This window comes from Chenopodium quinoa, unplaced genomic scaffold, assembly GCF_001683475.1.
Source record: "Chenopodium quinoa cultivar QQ74 unplaced genomic scaffold, ASM168347v1, whole genome shotgun sequence".
NCBI classification, from domain to species: domain Eukaryota; kingdom Viridiplantae; phylum Streptophyta; class Magnoliopsida; order Caryophyllales; family Amaranthaceae; genus Chenopodium; species Chenopodium quinoa.
This window is the reverse complement of record NW_018744835.1, coordinates 1,464,899-1,487,606: the sequence shown is the minus strand read 5'-3', so window position 1 is coordinate 1,487,606 and position 22,708 is coordinate 1,464,899. Positions and strand designations below refer to the sequence as shown.

At 36.2% G+C, this 22,708-nt stretch overlaps 2 protein-coding genes across 2 annotated transcripts; both read left to right on the top strand.

Moving 5' to 3' along the window:
* Window positions 1-6,843: 6,843 nt before the first annotated feature.
* LOC110704478 (alpha-galactosidase 3) lies at window positions 6,844-13,425 on the top strand. Its single transcript, XM_021882261.1, has 15 exons — window positions 6,844-7,138; window positions 7,536-7,594; window positions 8,460-8,516; window positions 8,667-8,701; window positions 8,828-8,931; window positions 9,038-9,110; window positions 9,871-9,929; window positions 10,024-10,089; window positions 10,190-10,273; window positions 10,608-10,672; window positions 10,750-10,832; window positions 11,772-11,862; window positions 12,403-12,461; window positions 12,628-12,768; window positions 13,063-13,425. Exons 1-15 carry the CDS (start codon window positions 6,909-6,911, stop codon window positions 13,174-13,176), a joined length of 1,320 nt encoding a protein of 439 aa, XP_021737953.1. The 5' UTR covers window positions 6,844-6,908; the 3' UTR covers window positions 13,177-13,425.
* A 1,214-nt stretch (window positions 13,426-14,639) lies between these two features.
* LOC110704376 lies at window positions 14,640-22,708 on the top strand. The gene is made up of 4 exons (XM_021882157.1): window positions 14,640-14,646; window positions 17,242-17,408; window positions 19,514-20,560; window positions 22,484-22,708. The coding sequence occupies exons 1-4, from the start codon at window positions 14,640-14,642 to the stop codon at window positions 22,706-22,708; spliced, it is 1,446 nt and encodes a 481-aa protein (XP_021737849.1).

The following is a 22,708-nucleotide window of genomic DNA, read 5'->3' as shown; positions in this document are numbered from 1 at the left end:
GATCATGTTACATGACGTCGAGGCCATTCTGGGGATTCGTGTTGAGGGTAAACGACTTTGTGCTGTGACTGATGCGGATCAGGCAGATTTGCTGGCGGAGTTGTTGGCGGTGGACAGGGCTGCACTGTACACCGAGGCGCTTGGTGTTTGGGAACACGGCGGTGTGAAGATCGCATCCGTGTTGCAGCGGTGTTTGTACCCCAGTGCACGTAGGACGCACGACGCACAGCTGGCTGCTTATGTTTTTCTGCTCCTCGGATGTACCTTGTTTCCGGATAAGAGCGACAGAAACAACCTCAGGCCACGCGACATAGTAGAGGTGTGTGACCCCGACAGTGTAGGCCAGTTTCTTGGGGATCGGCTACGTTGGCGTATTTGTATCGCCAACTAGGATTTGCGAGTCGGGCTGACGCGGCAGGTATCACTGGGTGTCTGAATTTATTGCAGACCTGGATATACGAGTACTTTCCTGCATTGCGACCACATCGTGACCCGGTTCCTATTGATGAGGGGATGTCGCGTGCTTGTGCGTGGAGTCCGCGCTCGGAGAAGAAGTCTGTTCACCGCCTCCGATCGATACGGTTATTGCTTGACAGGCTGTCCCCCTTAGAGGTAACGTTTATAAACTGTTTCTATGATTTATTATATGCACTTATTATAATCATGTTATTAAATTTTAAAACTATGTGCAGGTGAACTGGATGCCTTTCGGCCCGAACCCTAGTGTTAGGGTACCCAGGACCCTGTACACGGGACTCATTCAGTATCGTGAGATCGTCGAGGCGTACATGCCCCAGCGTTGTCTTCGCCAGCTTGGATTTGTCCAAGTTGTCCCTCCTCCCCCGGCATGCCCGATGAAGACGGTCCGACCTGCATCGTCGAGGGACTACGTCGTGCATTGGCCGGATATTATGACTGGGATGTGGGACCAGTTTCCGATGGTGGCCCGCTTATGGACTGCGGAGTTGCAAAGGCCGCCATCTGGGGTTCCTCCCATGTGTGACCACTACTACATGGAATGGTTCAACCGGTATTTGCACCCGAGGTTGATCGCAGATCTCGACCACAACGATGATGATTATATGCCACCGCCTACTGCCATGGAAGCGGTATGTCTCACAAAATATTTATCGTTGTTTTTTAATTAAGTTTTACATGTTGTTATTGTATTTCATGTTTTATTTTTTGTTGTATGCAGTGGATGGGAAAGATAATGAAAGACGTACATAAACTCTCTCTGGAGAAGGACAGCATGAGTGCAACAGTGAGAGCTGCTGTTGATAGTCTGGAACAGACCCTTGCGCATTGGGAGTCGGCGTCGAGGAGGGATTACTGATGGTTTTGGCATTTTATTTATAGAGCACTTTAAATATTATCGTTTTAATTTATTAAATTGGATATTATGTTTTAAGTTTGTAACATTTTAGATTGTTGTTTTAGCTTTCAACTTTGACATATTATCATTGTTGTTTTTAAATTTTGACATAACCGTTCGTGGATCCGCGCAACTTACCCATGCAACATATAAATGTAGTAAGCAATACAATATAAAAAATTAATGTTCTCATTAAAAGAGCAACGTACAAATAAGGTTACATAGGAAGAATGTAAACATGAAAAACTAAAATGCAGCTAGGGTGTTCCATTCGTGGATCCGATCATGATATAGCGCATCCCAACCCTCTACGCTCGCTGTGCGAATGGTGTACCACTGAGGTATAATCGGTGGCACTGGAAAATCGGATGACATGTCTAGTCGGATGAAATGTCTGTATGACGACCCAAGAAACGCAATAGCTACCTCTCTGACTGGTGTAGTGACAGTCTCACGCGAACGCCAAGGGAGAACCGTGGTACAAGGATAATAAGCTTGACTATGCAATCCCAGCCCGAAATGCATGACTGTGCACTTGTAAATGTTTGCAACGGCAAACAGATCTAGGGGCGCGTCAAAATAATGATTTTGACCGCAAGGTCCACCTCCCCACCAGATACGCCGCAGAGCGCCATTCAAGTCATCCTGGTACACATGACGATAAACATTTTGGTTAGAGGAAATTTCGCTGTACATCAACTGACGCACCAAACCGTAGTTGTCTTCGCCCATTTGAAAAACATCAGCCACGACCCGGAATCTGCAGTTACCATCTCCGACTACATCATTCTACCCTTCCAAGTACGGCATGATGATGTTAGGTATCCTGTCCTTGTACGGAAACTGATCAACATCGTTTCTTCCTATTCACCATATAATTAAACACAGTTAAGAAGACAGAAGTAAGCTTATAAACAATGTGCAATTTAAAAAACCAAACGTACCAGTTCTCAGGGGCATATTCACATACGATGAAGATTGACTACGACTAGATGACGATGTCCGACCACGACCATGACCACGACCAAGACCACGAATATACTCAAACGCACTCATGTTCCGCCGTTGGCGACCTCGAGGACGGTCAACTCCTTCGGGTTCCTCAAAATCTAAGGTAGACGTGTGGAACATGTCATGAAGTACATGAGTAGCGTCACGAATAATAGAAGGATGACTGGAGGACACTCGGTCGTACATCGAACGAAACTGCTCTAACTCCTCCTCTTCACGGTCGGCCGTTTGAGTATCTGCATGCTCACCAATAACGAGCGTCCGCCAGAATGAATGAACCTGATCAACATGTAACGACGCCCTTTCTTCTGTAATAACGCGGTGAATGGTGCATGCGCAAGGTAATCCATGAGTTACTGAAATAGCACACCCGCACCGAGCATACACTTCGTCAGCCAAGTCCCTCATCCTGTTCAGCTCAGTGAGAATCAACCCCAAGCAGTAGTGCGACACACGACCATGGAGAATCTTAAATATGAAATGGCTATACATCGTACCATGTCGTCGTCTGGATTCCTCTAGAGAGTTCCTGATGCCGTTCTTCTGAGTTTCAATTGACTTGTTAAGTCTATCGAACAGTGTATCCAAAGCAGCGGTCGATGAATCAATCCAGTCCTTGGTAGCTCTATGAGCGCTCTCAACTCTACATGTTGTAGTGTTCCCGAAATGAAGTACCTGGTTTGTCCAATATTTGACAAACTTTTCCCTGTGAGGGACCCATTGCTGCATCACATAGTCCACCAGTGTCGGACACCACTGGTACGAATCCCTGAAGTTAGCCAATTCTCGCTCGTACACTGCCTATGTGGTAGCCTGTAGGATCTTCCGCCACTTACCATTCACCAATCTCTCTGCCATTTCCAAATTCTTGTTGAAAAGGTTGTAGGCTTTCACTTTCACGCAGTTGTTGATGTGCCATGTGCACAACAAGTGCTTCGACTCTGGAAACAACTCCCTAATGGGGGCAAAGAGACCTCCCTCACAGTCACTGACGATGGCTGCTGGATGAACATTAGGCCCGATGTAGTTTCTTAGCTTCTCCAAGACCCAATAATAACTTGGAGCCGTCTCATCCTTGATGATTGCATGACCAATCATAAAGTTCTGGTTCGTTGGAGTCATCCCCATGATCTCAACCAGTGGGAACTTGTACTTGTTTGTCTTGTACGTTGAGTCGATCAAAATCACAAATGGCCAAGACTTGATCATATCAGCACAATCAGGATGCACAAGGAAAAGATGAGTCACCTCCGCTGTATCTTCATCAGAATCAAACCAGAACAGGTAACCACGTGATTGTGCCTGGTGTAGCAGCTGTTGTATAGGGTTCCTTCCCTCTGACCGTTCAAACCTGAGTTGCTGTCTGACGTTGTAGACGTGTCTTCGGTTTGGATGGTCTTCTGGAAATTTCTCTACCACAGATGCTAATATTTTAGCAGGCTTGACTTGAGCATCACTCATTTCTTTCACAACTAGTTTCGCAGCAGGACTTAAGTCGCTCAGCTGTCGATGACCCTCTTCATATACTATCATCTCATGGTTGTGATACCCCCATTTAGAGTAACCAATCACTTCCCAACCGTCACGACTCCGTAGTTGTCGAACCTTTACTCTAAACTCACACCCACAAACTTTCCGCTTTGTATCAAACCGAGTGGCTGTACGAAAATCTCTTTCTTCTCTTTTGTGATAACGGTCACATCTCAAAATGCGATCCATTCTACCATCCCGTTGAGATTTATGAGTTACTACTACCAAGCAAAATCCAGCTGTAATTGCAACCTGTTTTGCCCAATCAATCGCTTGTTGAGCTTCTTCGAATGGACCATCATGTTCAAATATTCCACTGTAATCATTTTCGTCTCCACCATAATCCTGCATCAATTATATATTATAATAAATACATTTAACGGATAATACATTTAATTTCTATATTTACACAGAATTAACACAAAATTAAAAACATAATTATGTATAATATTATTCATACACATACACATAAAAATTTTAAACACAATCATTTATAAAAGTCACATAAACAATTAAATATTTTGGTATACATTAACACAAATCTACTCACTACATAAATAAAAACATTAAATTAATAAACATAATTTAAAAAAAACCGTTTTGAATTTTCAATTTGAAATAAATTAAAAAAAAAATAAAAAAAAAACATTTCCAATTTTTTTTAATACAATTTCGAATTGTCAAACTTAATTTTATAAAAAAACCATTCTCAACAATCAAACTTAATTTTTAAAAAAACCCATTTCGAATTTTCAAACTTAATTTTAAAAAATACCATTTCGAATTTTCAAACTTAATTTTAAAAAAAACTATTTCGAATTTTCAAACTGAATTTTAAAAAAACCCATTTCGATTTTTCAAACTTAATTTTAAAAAAAACTATTTCGAATTTTTTTAAAAAATCATTTTCGATTTTTCAAATTTAAAAAAAAAAAACAACAAAATCAAAAAAGAAAAAAAAAAAAAAAGAGTGGCGTCTGCCAGGGCTGCCACAGCCACTAGACTTGCGCCTGGCAGGGCCGCCTCAGCCAATGGACTGGCACCTGGCCCTGTCTGGTGGTCTGGGCGTCTGGGCTGGACGCCGGTCCGGTGGTTCTGGCGTCTGCCGTCTGGCTTGGACGCCCATGCTATGGTACTGGCGTCCATCCTAGGCGCCGGCGCCACTGCACGGCCACCTCTTTCAGACGCCGTTACGTAAACCGTGAATTTTAACGGTGACTTACCTCGTTTTCCGTCGACGACGACGTACCTCCGGCGTCCCCCGCATCTCCGACCTGCCCTCCGGTCTCCCCCGACGAGCCAGTACGGCTCCACATTTTTTAAATCGAGATTTGTTCAATTTTAGAAAATGGGCATAATTGTCATACCAAGTCATATTTGTGGGCTTTATATGGTAATTTGCGGGCGATGTTTAACAAATCCCAAGGAAAAACATTTCATGATATGTTAACAAAGGGTGGCCCAAGGCATGAATGATATGGTTTTGGGCACTAAATAGGCCTTCTAAGGCCCTTTGGAACTTTGGAAACCATCTCAATGCAAAATCTATTTATGTTAAAAAAAAATGTTTACTAGAGGCCAAATTTGAATCTATATGTTACACAAAACAAGGTGTTTTCGGAAATTCCAGGATCGATGTCGAAAACTCATGAAATGATGAGGTACACATAAAGTGGTTATATGATGTTGTTTGGAACCATATATGACCATTAATCGGTCATAAAAGGCCCATAACCTTGAGTTGATGGAGGGATACATGTACGTAAATGACTAAATTAATAGTTCAAAGGCAAAGTAGTTCTAAGGTAAGTTTATCTCTAGTCTTGAGTGGAGTCTTGAGCAAGACTCTAGCAATAATCTGTAAAAAGACTACATATAATCCTGAGATGAGTTTAGGATTCCAAACTCATCTTAAGACTAAGCAAAAGGACAAAAAAAAATTTGTTACCCAATAGTGAGCTGCCAACTCACTACCTTCAAAATAATTTATAAAAGAATAAATATATAAGTAAATGAATATTAATATATTTAAAAGGGTAAGTGAATCTAGAGTGAGTCTTGGATTAATGTGTGAAAGTGGAAAAAATCTTGTTTGAGTCTGAATGATTAAAAAAAAAAAAAAGTGATTAAAAATTAGTGGAAATCTGATGTGGCAGATTTTGAAGTATAAATCTCAGTTTGGGGATAAACTCACCCTAATCACCTAAATGACCCTCTCGAGGTGTTGTGGAGCCTATGGGAAGCACCACAACCTCTTTTTCTTTTGGGGTTTGAAACGTCAAAAATTGTCCAAAATTAAAAGTTATGACCCATACTTTCTGACCAATTTCGTGAAATTTTCCTAAAAGTGAAGTGAATATGTGCAATGTCTCATGGGGTCATCTAATTCAATTTGGAACCATAACAAGCTTACCATGAGGTGTATAAAGTCTTGAAATGAGTTTAGTTCCATTAGGCTATTATGAAATTATGTTGAATTGGAAGTGGAAACGTTGTTTCAATCAACAATTTGGCATCCCGAGATCTTGTTACGATGTCGTGAATTCATCTTTGGGTTATCAAATCCAAACTCATCCATTTATTACTATATCAGGTCATTATGTTGTTTGCCTGAATTATCATACTATACTTTGTACTATATTGGTGTTTGTTTACTTAGATAAGACATACTTCATAGTTCATACTATATCAAACCAAAAATATAAAAAGTCACCCTTATATGCAATTTGACCATAACTCGAAATGACCCAATCAAAATCGAGCCAGACCAGTGAATCGACCCGACCCAATAGTCCAATACTAACTAAAATCAAATACTGGTTTTTATCATAGGTCGTTAAGGCTTAAGCTTGGACAGATGTGGGGCATAGCTAAGCTAAACAATAATTATCCATTTCTAGATTATACTAAGTACATTATTATTAGTACTCCAAATCCTTCACGTTTATCCAAATTCACAAGCAGAAGACGTGGGAAGAGAGAGAAAACAAAAATGGAACACAAAAACATCATCAGTAGACCTCCTTCTAAATTACATATCTTGTTTCTATTTCTAATATTTTCAGCAATTTCTTTCACAAAAGCTATTAAACCTCACCCTCTTCTCGAAAATTTCTATACCAATAAAGTGTATTTTAATTCAAGATTTTATAGTTTATATGATACTTCTAAGTATGGCCAATTTCAGCTCTTTAATGGCTTGGCTCGAACTCCTCAAATGGGGTATTTTCTTAATCCCATTTCTTAATTTTATTTTATTATTTTTACTAATTTGATATACTAAGTACCCAACTACCCGTTGTATGGTTGGTTATATGTTCTTTCTAGAGCATGATACACGTCATGTTCTCGAGTGTTGGATCTAATTTGCGCAAGTAATCCGTATTTTAATTTTTAAAATTAATCTATTAGAAGAAGACTTTTTTTTGTTTGTTAAATTGGCGTGGTTCATTATGGTTTATGTGATCAGGAGTTCTGAGAGTTATCTGGGTATGAATTATTTGGTCAAAGTGATAATTTTGGGGTTTGGATAATGAAAATGCAAGCTTGATATTGATAATTTATATCCCAAGTTGATTTATTTAAGAATAATGATATAATTTTATGTGATTATGGACAGGTGGAATAGTTGGAATTATTTTGCTTGTAATATAAATGAGACAGTCATCAAGGAAACAGGTATAAATTGTTTGAACTTGTACATTTTTTTTTTTTTTTTGTTAAATGCTGTTTATTGTACTTTTTTCCCTTTGATTTATGGGTATATTGGAATTCTTAGGCTCTAATTATATGCTGATTTTTTTGGCAGTTGACCAATAATCTTCTAATTGATCATAAAATTTTCAATATAATTTTGGAACCCCTTGTTGATTAGATAAGTAGAATTTATAATCTTGCAACTAGCTTAGGTAATTGCAGTGTTGTGGGTGGTACTCAAGACGGGATAGAATCCCGGTGATGTCAATGCCCTTGGTTGCTCCCTATGATAACAAAACAGAAGAAAAAAAATTGGAACTTGTTACTCTTTGATAGTTTGATCAAATGGAGTCATATTGATTTTGAAAGTATTTAAATGTTCTGGGTGCCTCAGCCTGTATATCTGAAACTTTTGATGCGAAGAGTTGCTCCCCAGTACTAAGTAGAGGTACAACTTTATTCAGTATAGAAAAGGATTGTATTCTGGCCTGTAATCTCTACTTTTTCGATCCTTACTGAGTTACTAGCTCGAACTCCCAAGGCTTGAGAAGCTAGTTGTTTAAGCCTTTAGGGGTTGGTGCTGGGGTGGTATTTTGAGTTTAAACTCTGAACTACTTCTCTTTCTTAGAGGACTTATTTTCTGATTTATATATATACTTAGAATATGGTACGATTAGTAGCTAGTTCATTATGTCTTGTGAACTTTCTTTTAAAGTACTTTATACTATTTCTTGATTTCCTGATTGATGATGGTCAGCCTCCCCTTGTATCATGTATATATTATTATTTATTTTTTGAGGCTTAGTTACTTATACTAACATGAAATTTGCCTTTTTCCTTTTGGCAGCTGATGCACTAGTTTCAACAGGACTGGCTGATTTAGGTTATGTTTATGTAAATATAGGTGAGCATACACTCCTTTCTGTAACTATAGAATATATGTAATGACTATGCAGCTATGGTTTGATTTATTTCACTCTGATTTCATATAGCCGCATTAACTTTGTCTTCAATTCGTTTCTGTTCAATTACTAATTTAACTCTTTGGTGGCAGATGATTGCTGGTCCAGATTAACACGAAATTCAAAGGTCCACATTCTCCACAATTCACTGCTCTCTATCTTCTTGGCTTTGAACTCCTTGTATAACTGTAGATCTATGAAATGTCTTTCATATTCCATTGTTCTCTTACTTGTTTCTCATTGCTATATGCAGGACCAGTTAGTACCTGACCCGAAGACTTTCCCATCTGGAATTAAAGCTCTTGCAGATTATGTTCATGCTAAAGGCCTCAAGCTTGGTATCTATTCTGATGCTGGGTATGATGCTATGATTTATATAAATGTGATCATATGTTAAAGAGTCACTTAGTCCAATGCTTTATCATCATGGGTTCATCCAAGTTTTTTCTTCATATTTTCATAGGGCTTTTACATGTCAAGTTCGGCCAGGATCAATCTTCCACGAAAAGGATGATGCCCAGATTTTTGCTTCTTGGGTCAGTATCTACTACCTAGTCGTGCCTAACTCAATATACACTTTGACAACCATTTCCTATTGGCTAGTGCAGTTTCACAGATGTCAAGAGTAGGTGATATTGTTAAATTGTTCCGTTTGTATTGATCCAATCCCCGAGGAGCAATATAGGCTATAAACAAAGGAGACCTGACAATTTAAAAATTGAGGAAAAGGTTTTCAAGTATCATATTTGTTATTTACTAAAATCACTTTTTGAATAAAGACTACTCTCATCAACACCCCTATTGAATTCCCTAACATAAGAAAACAATAACTACCAAATTCCCGTTATGTGGAAGTCCTTAACCAACAGAATACTGCTCCGTGTTAACTAGAATTGATGTCTAACAGCTTAAAGTAGCTTGTGAACCTTAACATTGTTGAATAACAAGAAATTTGTAAGCTCCAACCATGTTTTTTGGCATTTTTGCACTACTCTTGGTCACTTGTTGTAGCATTGGCTATTAAAAAAATGGGTGGAATTCTGAAAGTGAACTAATCTCTGCTACATCCTTCTACCTGCTCTGACTGTACTATAATACCACATCAAATTTAGTTATTTTTCCTTATTGTAATACTTCGTATCAGCTTAGTAAATCTAAATATAAATGCTCTTTAATTGTAGAATATAGTATTTGTAACTATTTATTTTATATTTGATTTTATGTGTGTGTTTGTGAGAATATTTATGTTCAATTAGTCTTAATGTGTGTATCTCCTTGTTTGTATGCTACATACAGGGTGTTGATTATTTGAAATATGACAACTGCTTCAATTTGGGTATCCCGCCAAAAAAGAGGTCAATAATAATCAAATCAAATTATGAGTTTTTTTTTCCCCTCTAAATCTCTATTAAGCACCTTAAACAAAACATGTAATTTTGTGGATTGCAGATATCCTCCTATGCGTGATGCACTTAATGCAACCGAGCGTCCAATTTTCTATTCACTTTGTGAATGGTAATTTAAGTTCCTTCTCACAGACTTGTGTTGAATATAAGGTAAATGGAAGAATTTACATCTTTGGAATTTCCCACGGTCTCATTTTGATTTTACACAGGGGTGTTGATGACCCTGCTTTGTGGGCTGGGGAGGTTGGGAATAGCTGGAGAACAACTGATGACATAAATGATTCATGGGCAAGGTTAGCACTCTGTACCACATTCTCTTCATAATAAACCTTGATTGTGGTCATGTCGGATTGTGCACTTTTCGTTCTTATATACCAGATAATAGCACTGACCATTATCTATCATCTCAATAATTTAAACTTGGCATGATTGGCCTGAGACAAAAGAAGCGACAAATCAGTTATTTCAATCCTCAGAACCATATTTGTATAAAATTTTGAATTTCATAAAGAAAGTTGCACATACAATATCTCTAAATAAGTATGCTTTGGGAAGAACTCGAGTTCCTTGCTCCGGTCTTTAGAAGTGTCACTTAAGCTGACCAGCCTTTTCTTCTTAATTGTGAAGCATGACTACTATTGCCGATCTGAATGACAAGTGGGCATCCTATGCTGGCCCTGGTGGATGGAATGGTAAGGGTGATGATTGTAGACTGGAAATCTTATTCAGGAAGAATAGCCACTTACTTTTGTATTTTCATTCGGACCAGATCCAGATATGTTGGAGGTGGGCAATGGTGGGATGACTTACAATGAATATCGTGCACATTTCAGCATCTGGGCTTTGATGAAGGTGATGTGTAGCTTGTTAACCATTCTTGCTTATCTTCATTTTGTTTACACAAACTGGATAGTGAACATTACTCCAATACCTCTTAAGAGACTCCCATCATGCAGCCTTGCCTCTGTGATGAGAAAGACATTTTCTTAAAGACCCTTTACCTGAAATGAATGACTGTCTACGACTACGCTACAAGCAAGAAGCATAAGCAGTTTAATGGGTCATTTTCATACCTGATCATGAATCTTTCAGCTATTAGGCGCACCATATTTTTAATTTTTAAATCATTCCCAGTCACTTGTATAGTTGGTTTACTGGAAATAATCTCTTGTATAGTTGGTTTACTGGTACACCTATTAAATACCGGTAATGATCTTGGCCTGAAATGAAATGACTGTCTACTAATACACAACAGTCAAGCGGAGGTTATTTTTAAATCATTCCTTTTTTTGGGCACTCCATTGTTATTCACTGTTTTGATTTTCCATGTTGCACCAGTGACCTCCACTGGACTCGTTATAGGCACAACTAGGGCGGGTCATTGAAAGTGCCCTGGTTGAAACTCTTACCAAGTTTGACACTGTAATTAAGTGTCCAAGTAACATAATTATTCTCCTGAATCCTGAAAATTTTGTGGGAATTGATTGGTCATCCTTGAAAAGTTCAGACTTCTTACACCTCTAGCTCTATGATTGATTAATTCTCTATGTTAGTTTTTTTCTGACAATTGAGTGATTTGACAGTGTTCTAATGTGTATGATCTGCACTTTCAATTTCTTGTAAATTGATCTACTCAACACGGCAGATGTTCACCTCTCTGATTTAATGTTTGGTCAAATTATCAATTTATCTGCTTTCCAAAATATCTTTTGCCACATCTGGAGGTACTATTAATGTTAAGTTGCTTCTTATATGTATATGCATATTGAATTCATTAACTTGCATTCTCAGGCTCCTCTATTGATTGGCTGTGATATAAGAAACATGACTGCTGAGACACTAAAAATACTTAGCAACACAGAGGTGATTGGTGTAAACCAAGGTATTCCATAAATATACAATCTAGATCTTCCAATTGCGTAAGAGGGAATATATTGTAGGGAGATGGAGACATATTGCTAGTTACTTCAGCTTAGGCCTCGTTTGGTTTGATGTAAAATATTTTCAATGAAAAATTAGTTTTCATGGAAAGTAGATTTAAGGATAACCACTTAGTTTTCTTTTGTTTGGTTCCATACAAGAAAAATTTAGAGAAACTAAAAATAGGAGTGGAAATGTGAGGATGGTGAGAGGAAGGTAAAATGGAAATAAGGAGGAGGGAGGAAAATGTGTTTTCCCTAGTTTTGTAAAAAAAAAAAAAAAATGTTTTCCACCAATAAGGATGCAATTTTCTACCATTGAGAAAATTTTTATCCATCTCTTCACAAACCAAACAACGGAAAATGGGAAAAAAAAAAATGAGAAAATCATTTTCCGTGAAAACATTTTACATCAAACCAAACGGGGGCTTATTGTTACTTGAAATTTCTGATGCCTTCATTTATTATATATGCTAAGAATTATGAATCTTTTCTCTTCGTAGATCCTCTTGGTGTCCAGGGAAGAAAGGTTCATGCCTCTGGAAAAGATGGTTGTCAACAGGTAATCCTTTATCATATGAACCCTATCACTTTTCCCTTTAGGCTCCTGTCTTTGATAGACCTTTGTTTTGGCTAGTGACATATCACAGTTGCCTTTTCTGGCTGTCTTTGGAGCGGGGTAGGGGTTGTTGGATTGTTGTTTAATATGCAGTATATTGGCGTTCCAGGTTTGGGCAGGTCCTCTGTCTGGGAATAGGCTAGTTGTTGCTCTTTGGAATAGATGTTCAAGTGCTGCTTTGATTACTGCTGAATGGAATGTACTAGGACTTCAATCATCAATCAGCGTCTCCATTAGAGACTTGTGGAAGGTACTTGAACATCTTCTTTCTTTTTATTCTATTTGCCAATCTGGAAAGTTTTATCCTGCGACAATTCTAAGATGAGATTTTTGGTATCTAGTGCCTTGTTCTTGTCGGCTCACATTCAAGCATTCCTTGTGTCAAAATTTCCTACACTATGATCCATTCAATAGGAAAAAAGCACGAGTAGCATGTAAAATATAACAAAGCGTGTTGATATAATGATATTAGTGTGCATTGTTGTTGGTATAATGTTTTGATAGATGATATCTTAGACTAATATACTGAATTTGTTGGTGGCAGCACAACTTAGTTGCCAGTGATGCAGTATCGTCATTTGGAGCTTCTGTAGAGTCTCATGATTGTGCAATGTACATTTTCACCACCAAGATGTCAGAGTCGCACTCTGTCATGTAAATTTAACATTTATTTCTGTTGCAAACTTGGAGCAACTTCCATTTTTACAAGGAATAAGAGAACTTGAGTCATTTCCGGGTGATGAGTGGTTTCATTTGGATTTGGTTTTTGGTGTAAATGTTAGTGAAATGTGGATTATAAAGTGCAAAGTGTGCTCAGATTTAAAGCATGTTGTAAATCTACATCTGGACATGTCTTGCTCCTTTTGTTTCTTGGAAATAAATAAAGTTTGTTTTTTTGGACAGACGAGACGATTTGTTCTACCAATTCCTCAGTAAATTGAATCCTTATCGTACAGAATTTTTGTAGTTGTGTATAGATCCCACAAATTGAAGCTGATATAAGGTGATTATCAGTTTATCACACCTCCTATTTTATCAACTAAGCTAGCCGATATTTGTTTATTCTATGGAATATGTAATCCACTGAACATAGTATTTGAATTCTTGATTTTGGGGGAAAATATTTATTTTTTTAGTTCTAATAAAATATAAATAACAACCCAAAAAAGTAAAATCATGTTTCTCAATTATTTCCACTCCTCCCATTATTCATGGTCTTCTAAAAAAACACTTAATGTTTTCAAAGAACAATCACTAAATGTATACTATGACATAAAAGAAATTTGTTTCATATATACATCTATGTAAAACTAAACCTCTCTTTCTAGGTGGGAATAGAAATAACTACATTTGTTAAATTATTAGGCAAATAACTAAGAATATAATAGGACAGGTCGGATGCAAATGTTGGTCCCTTTATTCCCATCCCATTTTAAATTTCCATTCCATCTCTGCCCCATTACCCATGACAAGTACTAAATTCATCCCCATTTTTGCCCACCACCAAATACAAAAAATTCATCCCCACCTCACCACCCACTTGAATTTCCACCCCAATCTAATATCCACCTTACCAGTCTCACAATCTGCTTTAACCGCTCCAATATCACCTCACATGTCAAATCAAGTTATAATTTCAATTAATACATACTTACAAAAACAAAACATAATACACTAATATTGTGAAATTTACTTGGCTTATAGTTATATTGTATTACTTAATTTTATGTCGTTATATTTTTTTAATATACTTTGTTCCTTTTAAACGCAACCCTAGGGATTTCATACATGTCAATGCACATTTTATAACACCAATATATGTTATTATGTTTTAATAAAATTGAAAAGTTGATATTATGAAAGTATATTTCGAAACGATTCTAATAAGATCCCACATGATTATATATTTTTCAACGTATAAATCATAAAAGACAACTAAAGGGTGTAAGTGACAAATATAGATGTTCAAACATTGCGATTAAAAAAAAAAAAGATCGAGCGAAGAAAGTACGAAAAGTGACATTTGAAAAAAAAAAAAAAACCAGTATTAGAGTCAAGAAGTGAGTGTGTAAGGGGCTTATAGGCAGGTTCACTATAAAATTAACACCCGTCCCACTACTAATGGCGGGTACAACTATTATTCCATCCTAGTTCACTACCTATTAAACCTTCACCCATTCCCATCTACATGGGGCAAATGCTATATAGGTCTCCACTAAAACTCGTCTCATTGACATCTATATAAATACCTTACTTAACATAGGTAGGATAATAATTTCTAGCGCAAAATTAAATCTGTAGCTACGAGGCAAGCACACCATTAAATCCACACTTGTCCCACCAGGCCACCACCTATTGCTAGTACAAATTTTTACTCCATCCTAGCTCATCGCCCACAAAACCTTCACTCATCTCCATCTAAATGGGGCAATGCATGGTAGATCTCCACTTAAACTCCCCTCATTGAGTTCTCTACAAATATCTTACTTAACGTAAATAAGAAAAGAATATCTAGTATGAAATTGAATCCGCCCCTCACGTAAGTAATTGTTTAATAAATAAATTTAAAGTTTTAAAAAATAAACTAACATAATCTATATAAATATATATATATATATATATATATATACATATATATGTATATATACATATACATATATATATATACATTAGACTACCATTATAGGTACATCAAAATGATTTTCACGGAAAATGATTTTCTCATTTTTTTTTTTCCCATTTTCCGTTGTTTGGTTTGTGAAGAGATGGGTGATTATGGTGAGAAGCGTGAGAATCTGAGGTACATTAGACTACCATTATAGGTACATCAGATTTAAATTAGAGATACATCAGATTACCACTATAGGTACATCAAATGAAAATACATCAGGCTAACACTACAGGTACATCAAATTTGACTTAGAAATACATCAATCATACATTGTAGATACATTAAGGAAATTACGGTATATATATAAAACACATTTTATAAATACATCATGAAATTAATAAAAATACATCAAACTAAGACTTAAGGTACATCAACAATTAAAAACAAATAGCAAAAACATTATAATTTAAAAACAAATGATTAGTTGCTGACATAGTTACAACAGGTATCCTAAATAACTACTCCAATTCTACACGATTGGGGAAGAAGAACAAATTACCATAGGTTGCATTCTTTTATCCTTTTGTTATAATTACAAGAAAACTTAATTAGCAACAAATATGATGTGCTTCGTTGGAGTTTTTCGGCAACAAATCGGCTTTGTACCAGCAACCTGTGATGAAGTTTGAGCAAAATCAGATATGGTAGTTATAGGATTGAGAATAGAGTAGTATACTATCAGCGCATCCACAAAAATAATAAAAGCTTCGTGCATTTGCAGTTTATTCTTGAATTGATTATGAGATTCATATTTTCGGCGAGGACTTTGATTTCCAGATGGTCATAGAAGAAAAGGGGTGAAGGAGTATGGAGGCAATTTGATTGTCGTTGGTTTATCAGTGGGATTTTGAAGAGCAATTTTTGTTCTTACAAGTGCAATGAAAGTTGGTGAAAAGTACCAATAATGCCATTGTAATTGCTTCACACACTTCTCACATGATCCCATTTTCTCAATTCTCATTCAAGCAAATCCTTATATATATATATGTATATATATACATATGTACATATATATATATATATATATATATATATATATATATATATATATATATATATATATATATAGGAAGGATCCGGTGGGAATAGGTCCATATGTGAGAATTCATACTTATATGAGAAGTAATCTAAAATTTAGAACATGTGAATTTAGAACATATGAGTAAAAATTTAGAACATGTGACTTAAATTAAAATTTAGAACATATGAGTAATAATTTAGAACATCTGTTTGAGAATTAATTTAGAACATTTGAATTAAGAATTAAAACATGTGAGTAAAAATTTAGAAAATTTGATTTATGAAATTTAGAACATTTGATTTAAAATTTAGAACATGTGAATAAAAATTTATATTTAGTATAAAATATAGAAAATGTGAGTAAAAATTTAGAACATACAAGTAAAATTTGGAATATATGCTTTCAAATCTAGAACATATAGCTAAAAATCTTAGAACATAGGTTTTGAAATTTAGAACATATAAGTTAACAAATTTATGGTTTAGAACATGTGAGTATAATTTAGAGCATCAGATTTAATCACCTGAGGAAAAGTTTAGAACATCAAATTTAAAATTTAGAACATACAAATAAAAATTTAGAACATACGAGTAAAAATTTAGAACATAAAATGTGTTCTCACATAAAAAGAGTTCTCACATAAAGGAGGGGTTCTCACGATATATATATATATATATATATATATATATATATATATAGGGTCGGGATCCAGTGAGAACCACCTCCTATGTGAGAACTCATCACATATGTGAGAACAAATCTCAGCCATTAGATTGTATTAATCCAACAACTGAGATTGTTCAACTAATAATGGCAATAATGTAATTCTTAAACCAAACAAATCAGCCCCCAAAACCCAAATTACGTACAATTTGTATACTCCTCTTTCTCTCTCTTTAAAGCTGGGATTTCTCTCTCTTCTTCTTCACTACTGCATAATTTTGGTTATTCGAGTTTGACTTTCTAATTTTTGCTCGGTTTTTTTACTTTGAGTGTTCTCAATTTAGGATTTTCGTTAAAATTTTCAATAGGATTTTCAATTGTGCCTGTAGACAAGATCCTTGACACCATCGAGGAGGTTGCAGACGAGCTGGACTTGCAGGTCCGCAGGAGGAAGAAGTATGGTGTTGAAGACTTGGTTGGGCCTAAGGGTGATTTCATTGCCAGGGTAGAGATTGATCAACTAACTGAACAATTGGTAATTATCAAGGAGTTTGTTTTGAATATCCTAATAATGCATACAAGGTGTTTGATAAAATGCTTGTTAGAAAATGCTTGGTAATTATTTGTCGTTTGAGGAATGCTATCACATGGAATTGAACAAGGGACTATTAATGCTGATCAAATGATTACTCTGCTTAAGGAGAATGTAGTTGGTAGAATTAGATGTTTGCCATGTAAAATGGGTGCTAAAAATAGAAATTGGTTTGATAATATGTGATGTATAAGTTTCTTTAGCTGCTTGTTTTGATAATATGTGATGAGCAACGATAATAAGTTAGTTGCTCATTTGTCAAATGAGCAAATACTTTAGTTGCTAATTTCACAAATGAGCATTGAGTTATTTGCTCATTTGACAAATGAGCATTCAATTATTTGCTCATTTGACAAAAGATCAAAGAATTGTTTGCATATTTCACAAATGAGCATTGAGCTCCTTGGTCTGCTTGCCTGTGCAGAAGCCCCACCCCCTTCTTCTTGGTCTGTTTCCTGCACACCAACCACACTCCCTTCTTCCACTTCCCTCCACAAACCTATCCCCCCCTGCCCCCTCATCTTTCTGCTTGCAGTTCTGATTTCAGAAATTGATTTCAGTTCTAATTTTAGATTATGAAATTATTGTGTGTGTGTGTGTGTGTGGGTGTGGGTGTCTGTGTGTGTGAGTGAGTGTAAGAGTGTATGTGTAAGTGTGTGTGTTTGCTCCTGGCCGTGTACATTGTTATTTAAGAATCTGATTTCAGTTCTAATTATTGAGAGTGTGTTTAAGGGGGTGCATATTCACTTGTTACTAATTTACTTGATAATACTTCCTAGTAGTAGTTGTGTTGGGTGAGCATGTGTTGGGTGAGCATGTGTTGGGTAATTTGTGAGTTATGGTGGCTGTTGTAGTAATAATGGAGGCATTTTAGTTTCTACATGTGATTGTTTTCCTCTGCTTCTATGGGAGGGCATTGATCTATATCAAAAACCTATTAGCTCAAGTGGTAGAGCACTATGCAAATGCATAGATGATGTAAGTTCGAATCCTACATAGGTTGTATTTATAAATAACTATATAAAAAAAACCTTCAAAAAAAACTTGATCATCTCTCCTTTTCTGCTCAACTATATCGTTGTTCAATTCTTATACTCCCTCCGTCCACGGTTATGTGCAACAAAGGACAATTACGCGGACTCCTAGGTAAAACTTTTAGGGAGTTTTAATTGTAGTTGAGTGGGTTTAATTAAGAAGGAAAATGGAGGGAAATAAAAGGGACCACTACTTTAATTTATTTGGGTGGGTTTAGATAATGGGGAATAGTTGGTTTAAGGGACCACCTAGGGCCCTCTCCTTCATGACAGCCGCTGGTTTTTAGGAGGGAATTCTACTTCCCTCCTTTTTTTTGGCAAAATTTTAAAATCCTGCCAATTTCAATGTTATCCTGCCAATTTTAAAAATTTTGGATGAAATCAAATTTCAGCCCAAAATTTCCCATTTCCCTCCAACATACAACATTTGACTAAAATAAACACATTAAAAAAAAAAAAAAAAAAAAAGACATTGACCTTATAATACTGCCCACTATAAAAGGGCAGTGAACTTGTTCAAATTTTTCAAAGATAGACCCCATTAATTACAAGTTCACAAAAGATCACCATGTTGTCCCAAAAGCTTCCATCAACAGTTCACAAAAGACCCCATTAATTACAAGTTCATAGGTTAAGATTAAAACTGCCTAAACTACAATTAGTCCTAGGATTAGGGCAGCATCGGGGTTCCGCTTCAACAGCACTTCAAAAACAATCAGCAGCCAAAACTTCATCACCTACCTTCTAGTCTGTGGAAAGAAACAAAAAGGGACACACAGAACACATGGAAGAGTCCTTTGATCAGGATTTTTTTGGCATAGAGCAACTGTTACAGGAGGGACAATCTCATTTCAATGAACAAGACAATAGTGATGAAGACAGTTAGGGAGACAACAATGCAGAGGAAGAAGCAGGACATGGACATCCAACAAGTAGAAAGCAACTAACAGTACAAAAGAAGCGCCAGATCATTGATGAGTTCCTTTTGAAAATGCATGAGGGACAACTACCCAGGGGGTTTTGTCAACAGTGGCAACACAGTATGGGGTACACAGGAGCACAACAACAAGGGTGTGGCAGTTTGTACTAGACAACATAGCCAAAGGGAATGTCATTGATGTCAGAAGCAACAAATTAGGGAAAACAGGACCACAACCCAAATTTATTAGTGATGAGTACTTGCAGTCAGTGCCTCTGTACAAAAGGACCACAGAGAGAAGCTATGCAGCAGCTTTGAAGGTATCACATGGATTCCTTCACAAGTTGAAGAAAAAAGGCAGACTAAGAACACATTCAGCAGCCAACCATCCAGCACTCACACCAAATCACAAAGTGGCAAGACTCAAGTGGGCATTAGCCCATATTCACCCAATCCCAGAAGTTGGAAATCCAACTTTCATTGATATGCAACAAGTCATTCACATAGATGAGAAATGGTTCTACATGAACCCAGAGACAAGGCAGTTCTACCTCTTGCCAAAGGAAGAAAACCCATACATGTGTCAGCAATCCAAAAGGTACAAAATTAAAGCAATGTTCATGGCAATGATTGGGAAGCCCTTATATGACTTAGCTGGGAACATGCTACATGATGGTAAGTATGGAATTTTTCCATTCACCTACCAGCAATTGGCCAAGAAGAAAAGCAAAAACAGAGATGCAGGGACTCTTGAAACAAAGGCTGTGCAGAGTGTAACCAGAGAAGAAATCAAAAAAATGTTGTTAACTAACATCATCCCAGCAATACACAAGCAATGGCACCCTAGTTTGCCTAAGGATATATTCATCCAATGGGACAATGCCAGACCACATCAAATTCCAAGGGATGAAGAGTTCAAGGCAGCATGTACAGCAAAAGGGTTCAACATACAACTGGTTTTTCAACCTGCACAGTCTCCAGATCTTAATGTACTGGATCTTGGATTGTTCAAGGTCATACAATCCTTGCAATACCAGTCATTTCCAAGAAAGATTGAAGAGTTAATAGAAAAGGTGTATGAGGCCTATGAATGGTTTGATCCAATATGCAACAAGTATTCATGGATCACTACTCTCATTAATGTATATTGTGTTATACTCCCTATGTCCCTTAATATTTGCTCAATTTACTTTTTAGTCCATCCTTTGAGGTTTCTCCATACTACTTTTGATTGTAGGGACGGACACACTTTCACTCTTACAACCACTACACTAACCCCTCCACTTTTCTCGCTCATCAATTACTTTCAACCAAAAATTCAAAAAGTAATTCTCCCCCAATGGAGCAAACAAATAGGGATGGAGGGAGTATAGACCTCTGCTATATATGCCTTTTATGTCAAAGCTTAGAGTTTTACAAGGGCCCTTGTTGGTGTTTTGGACGAAATCATTAATTTTTTCTAAAAGCATAAGCTGTAGATATGGTTCCATAATTAAATCTTTATGGTTCCTTAATATTTGCTGTGAGCCTATGACAATAGCTCATTTGTGGTGAATGTTTTAGTGTATTAGCTATTAAATTTTGTTTGGAGCTTCATGTATTAACTTACTAGATTAGCCCGTGACACACGGTTTTACAATACGTTTTAATTATACAAGTATTGCAAACTCCTTACCAAAACTTATAAAACATATCCAAAATTTTGAATATGGACTCCAAAAATTAATAAAAATAAAAAAAACATGAAAATAAGCTTGGGTATGGACAATTTCAATTCCTCGCTGCTCCACGCCTTCTGTTGATAAGAAATAAAAATAGAATATCACATATGGCTCCTCCCTAACCTTCAGCTGGACAAAGTAGAAACCACAGATCCAAATAACATCTCATCTCATGAAAATAAGTTCAATCTTTATACTAAATCTATAGGGGAGGCTAACAGAAAAATAATTTTCATAATTTCTTGCCTTCATATTCTCCACTTAATAGAAAAAATAAATAAAATTACAGATTAAAAACGAAAAGTAAATACTCTGTACTACTTATCAAGTAGATGTAATAAAAATTAAATGTATAAAAAAATAATAAAAACCAATATAATAATTAAAAAAAAAAAAAAAAAAAAACTCACATATTAAAATTTGACCTTTTTTAATTGATAAACTTGTAGTCTTGTACCTTTTCATCAAGAGTAAATTCAAAGAACCATGAAGCTCACCCCCAAACCATCATTCGACCCTTCGTTAATTAACATAATGGATTAGATTTTTTCTAAAGTCACTCTCTCTTTATTTAAAATTAATATAATTCTTTATAAAAAAATTATAGTTACATCTAGTTACTACAAAAAATATCACAAAAACTTAAAAAAAAAAAGTTCAAACTAAAGGTCGTGCATGTTAGCCTTCAATAATAAAAAATCAATAGCAAAACTCTAAAGTCATGGCATCAACAATCTTTGCACAAACTATCGGCCTTTTTGGAATGATAATGACTGGAATAAACGACGTTGTAGGGTGCCGGGTGCCCCATTGGAAATTAATGAGAAAATAGGGAGAGAGAGAGAGAGAGTGCGTGTGTGTGTGTGTGTGTGTGTGAGAGAGAGAGAGAGAGAGAGAGAGAGGAGTATAATGCAAGGTGTTTGAGAAGGTTAGACAATGGGCGACAAAATTAAGGAAAACAAAAGGTTTTACTCCATAGTCCATAGTAATGAAGACTTTTTCATTTTCAATAAGGAATTCAATGAGTCATACAGTATTCCCGGTTAAATGAAGTAAAGAAAGTAGAAAAGAAGGTTTTTTTTTGGAAAGAGTGCACAGAGAAGATTCCAGTACAGAGTAAGGGTTGGGATAGAAAAAAAGTTTAGTGCGGGGAAATTTTCTTTAAGCACCTGAAACATGTCACCATATGATTTCGGTGGTTGTTATTTTAGTGATAGTATTTACCCTTTTTTTTTAATTTATTTTTTTAATGTATTTACCAATTCAAGACCCATTTAACTGTCTCATGTATGTTTTTTTTTTTTTTTTTTTTTTTTTTATAAATAATATCTTTTTTTCAAGTAGTTTTTGCAAAGTGTTATGATAATGATTCTAGAAAAGGAAGGTGGAAACAATTTCAATCCACCTCACATGGGGAAGAAAAAGTTGGACAATTTAGGCCTACTGCCAGAATTTCTGGAAGTTGAGAAGGAACTCATTGAAGAAGTAGTCAAACACCTCAACACACTTTTGATTCCTATTCATCAACAACATGAAGAGTACTTGGATACAGAGGTTGATGCAGACTAG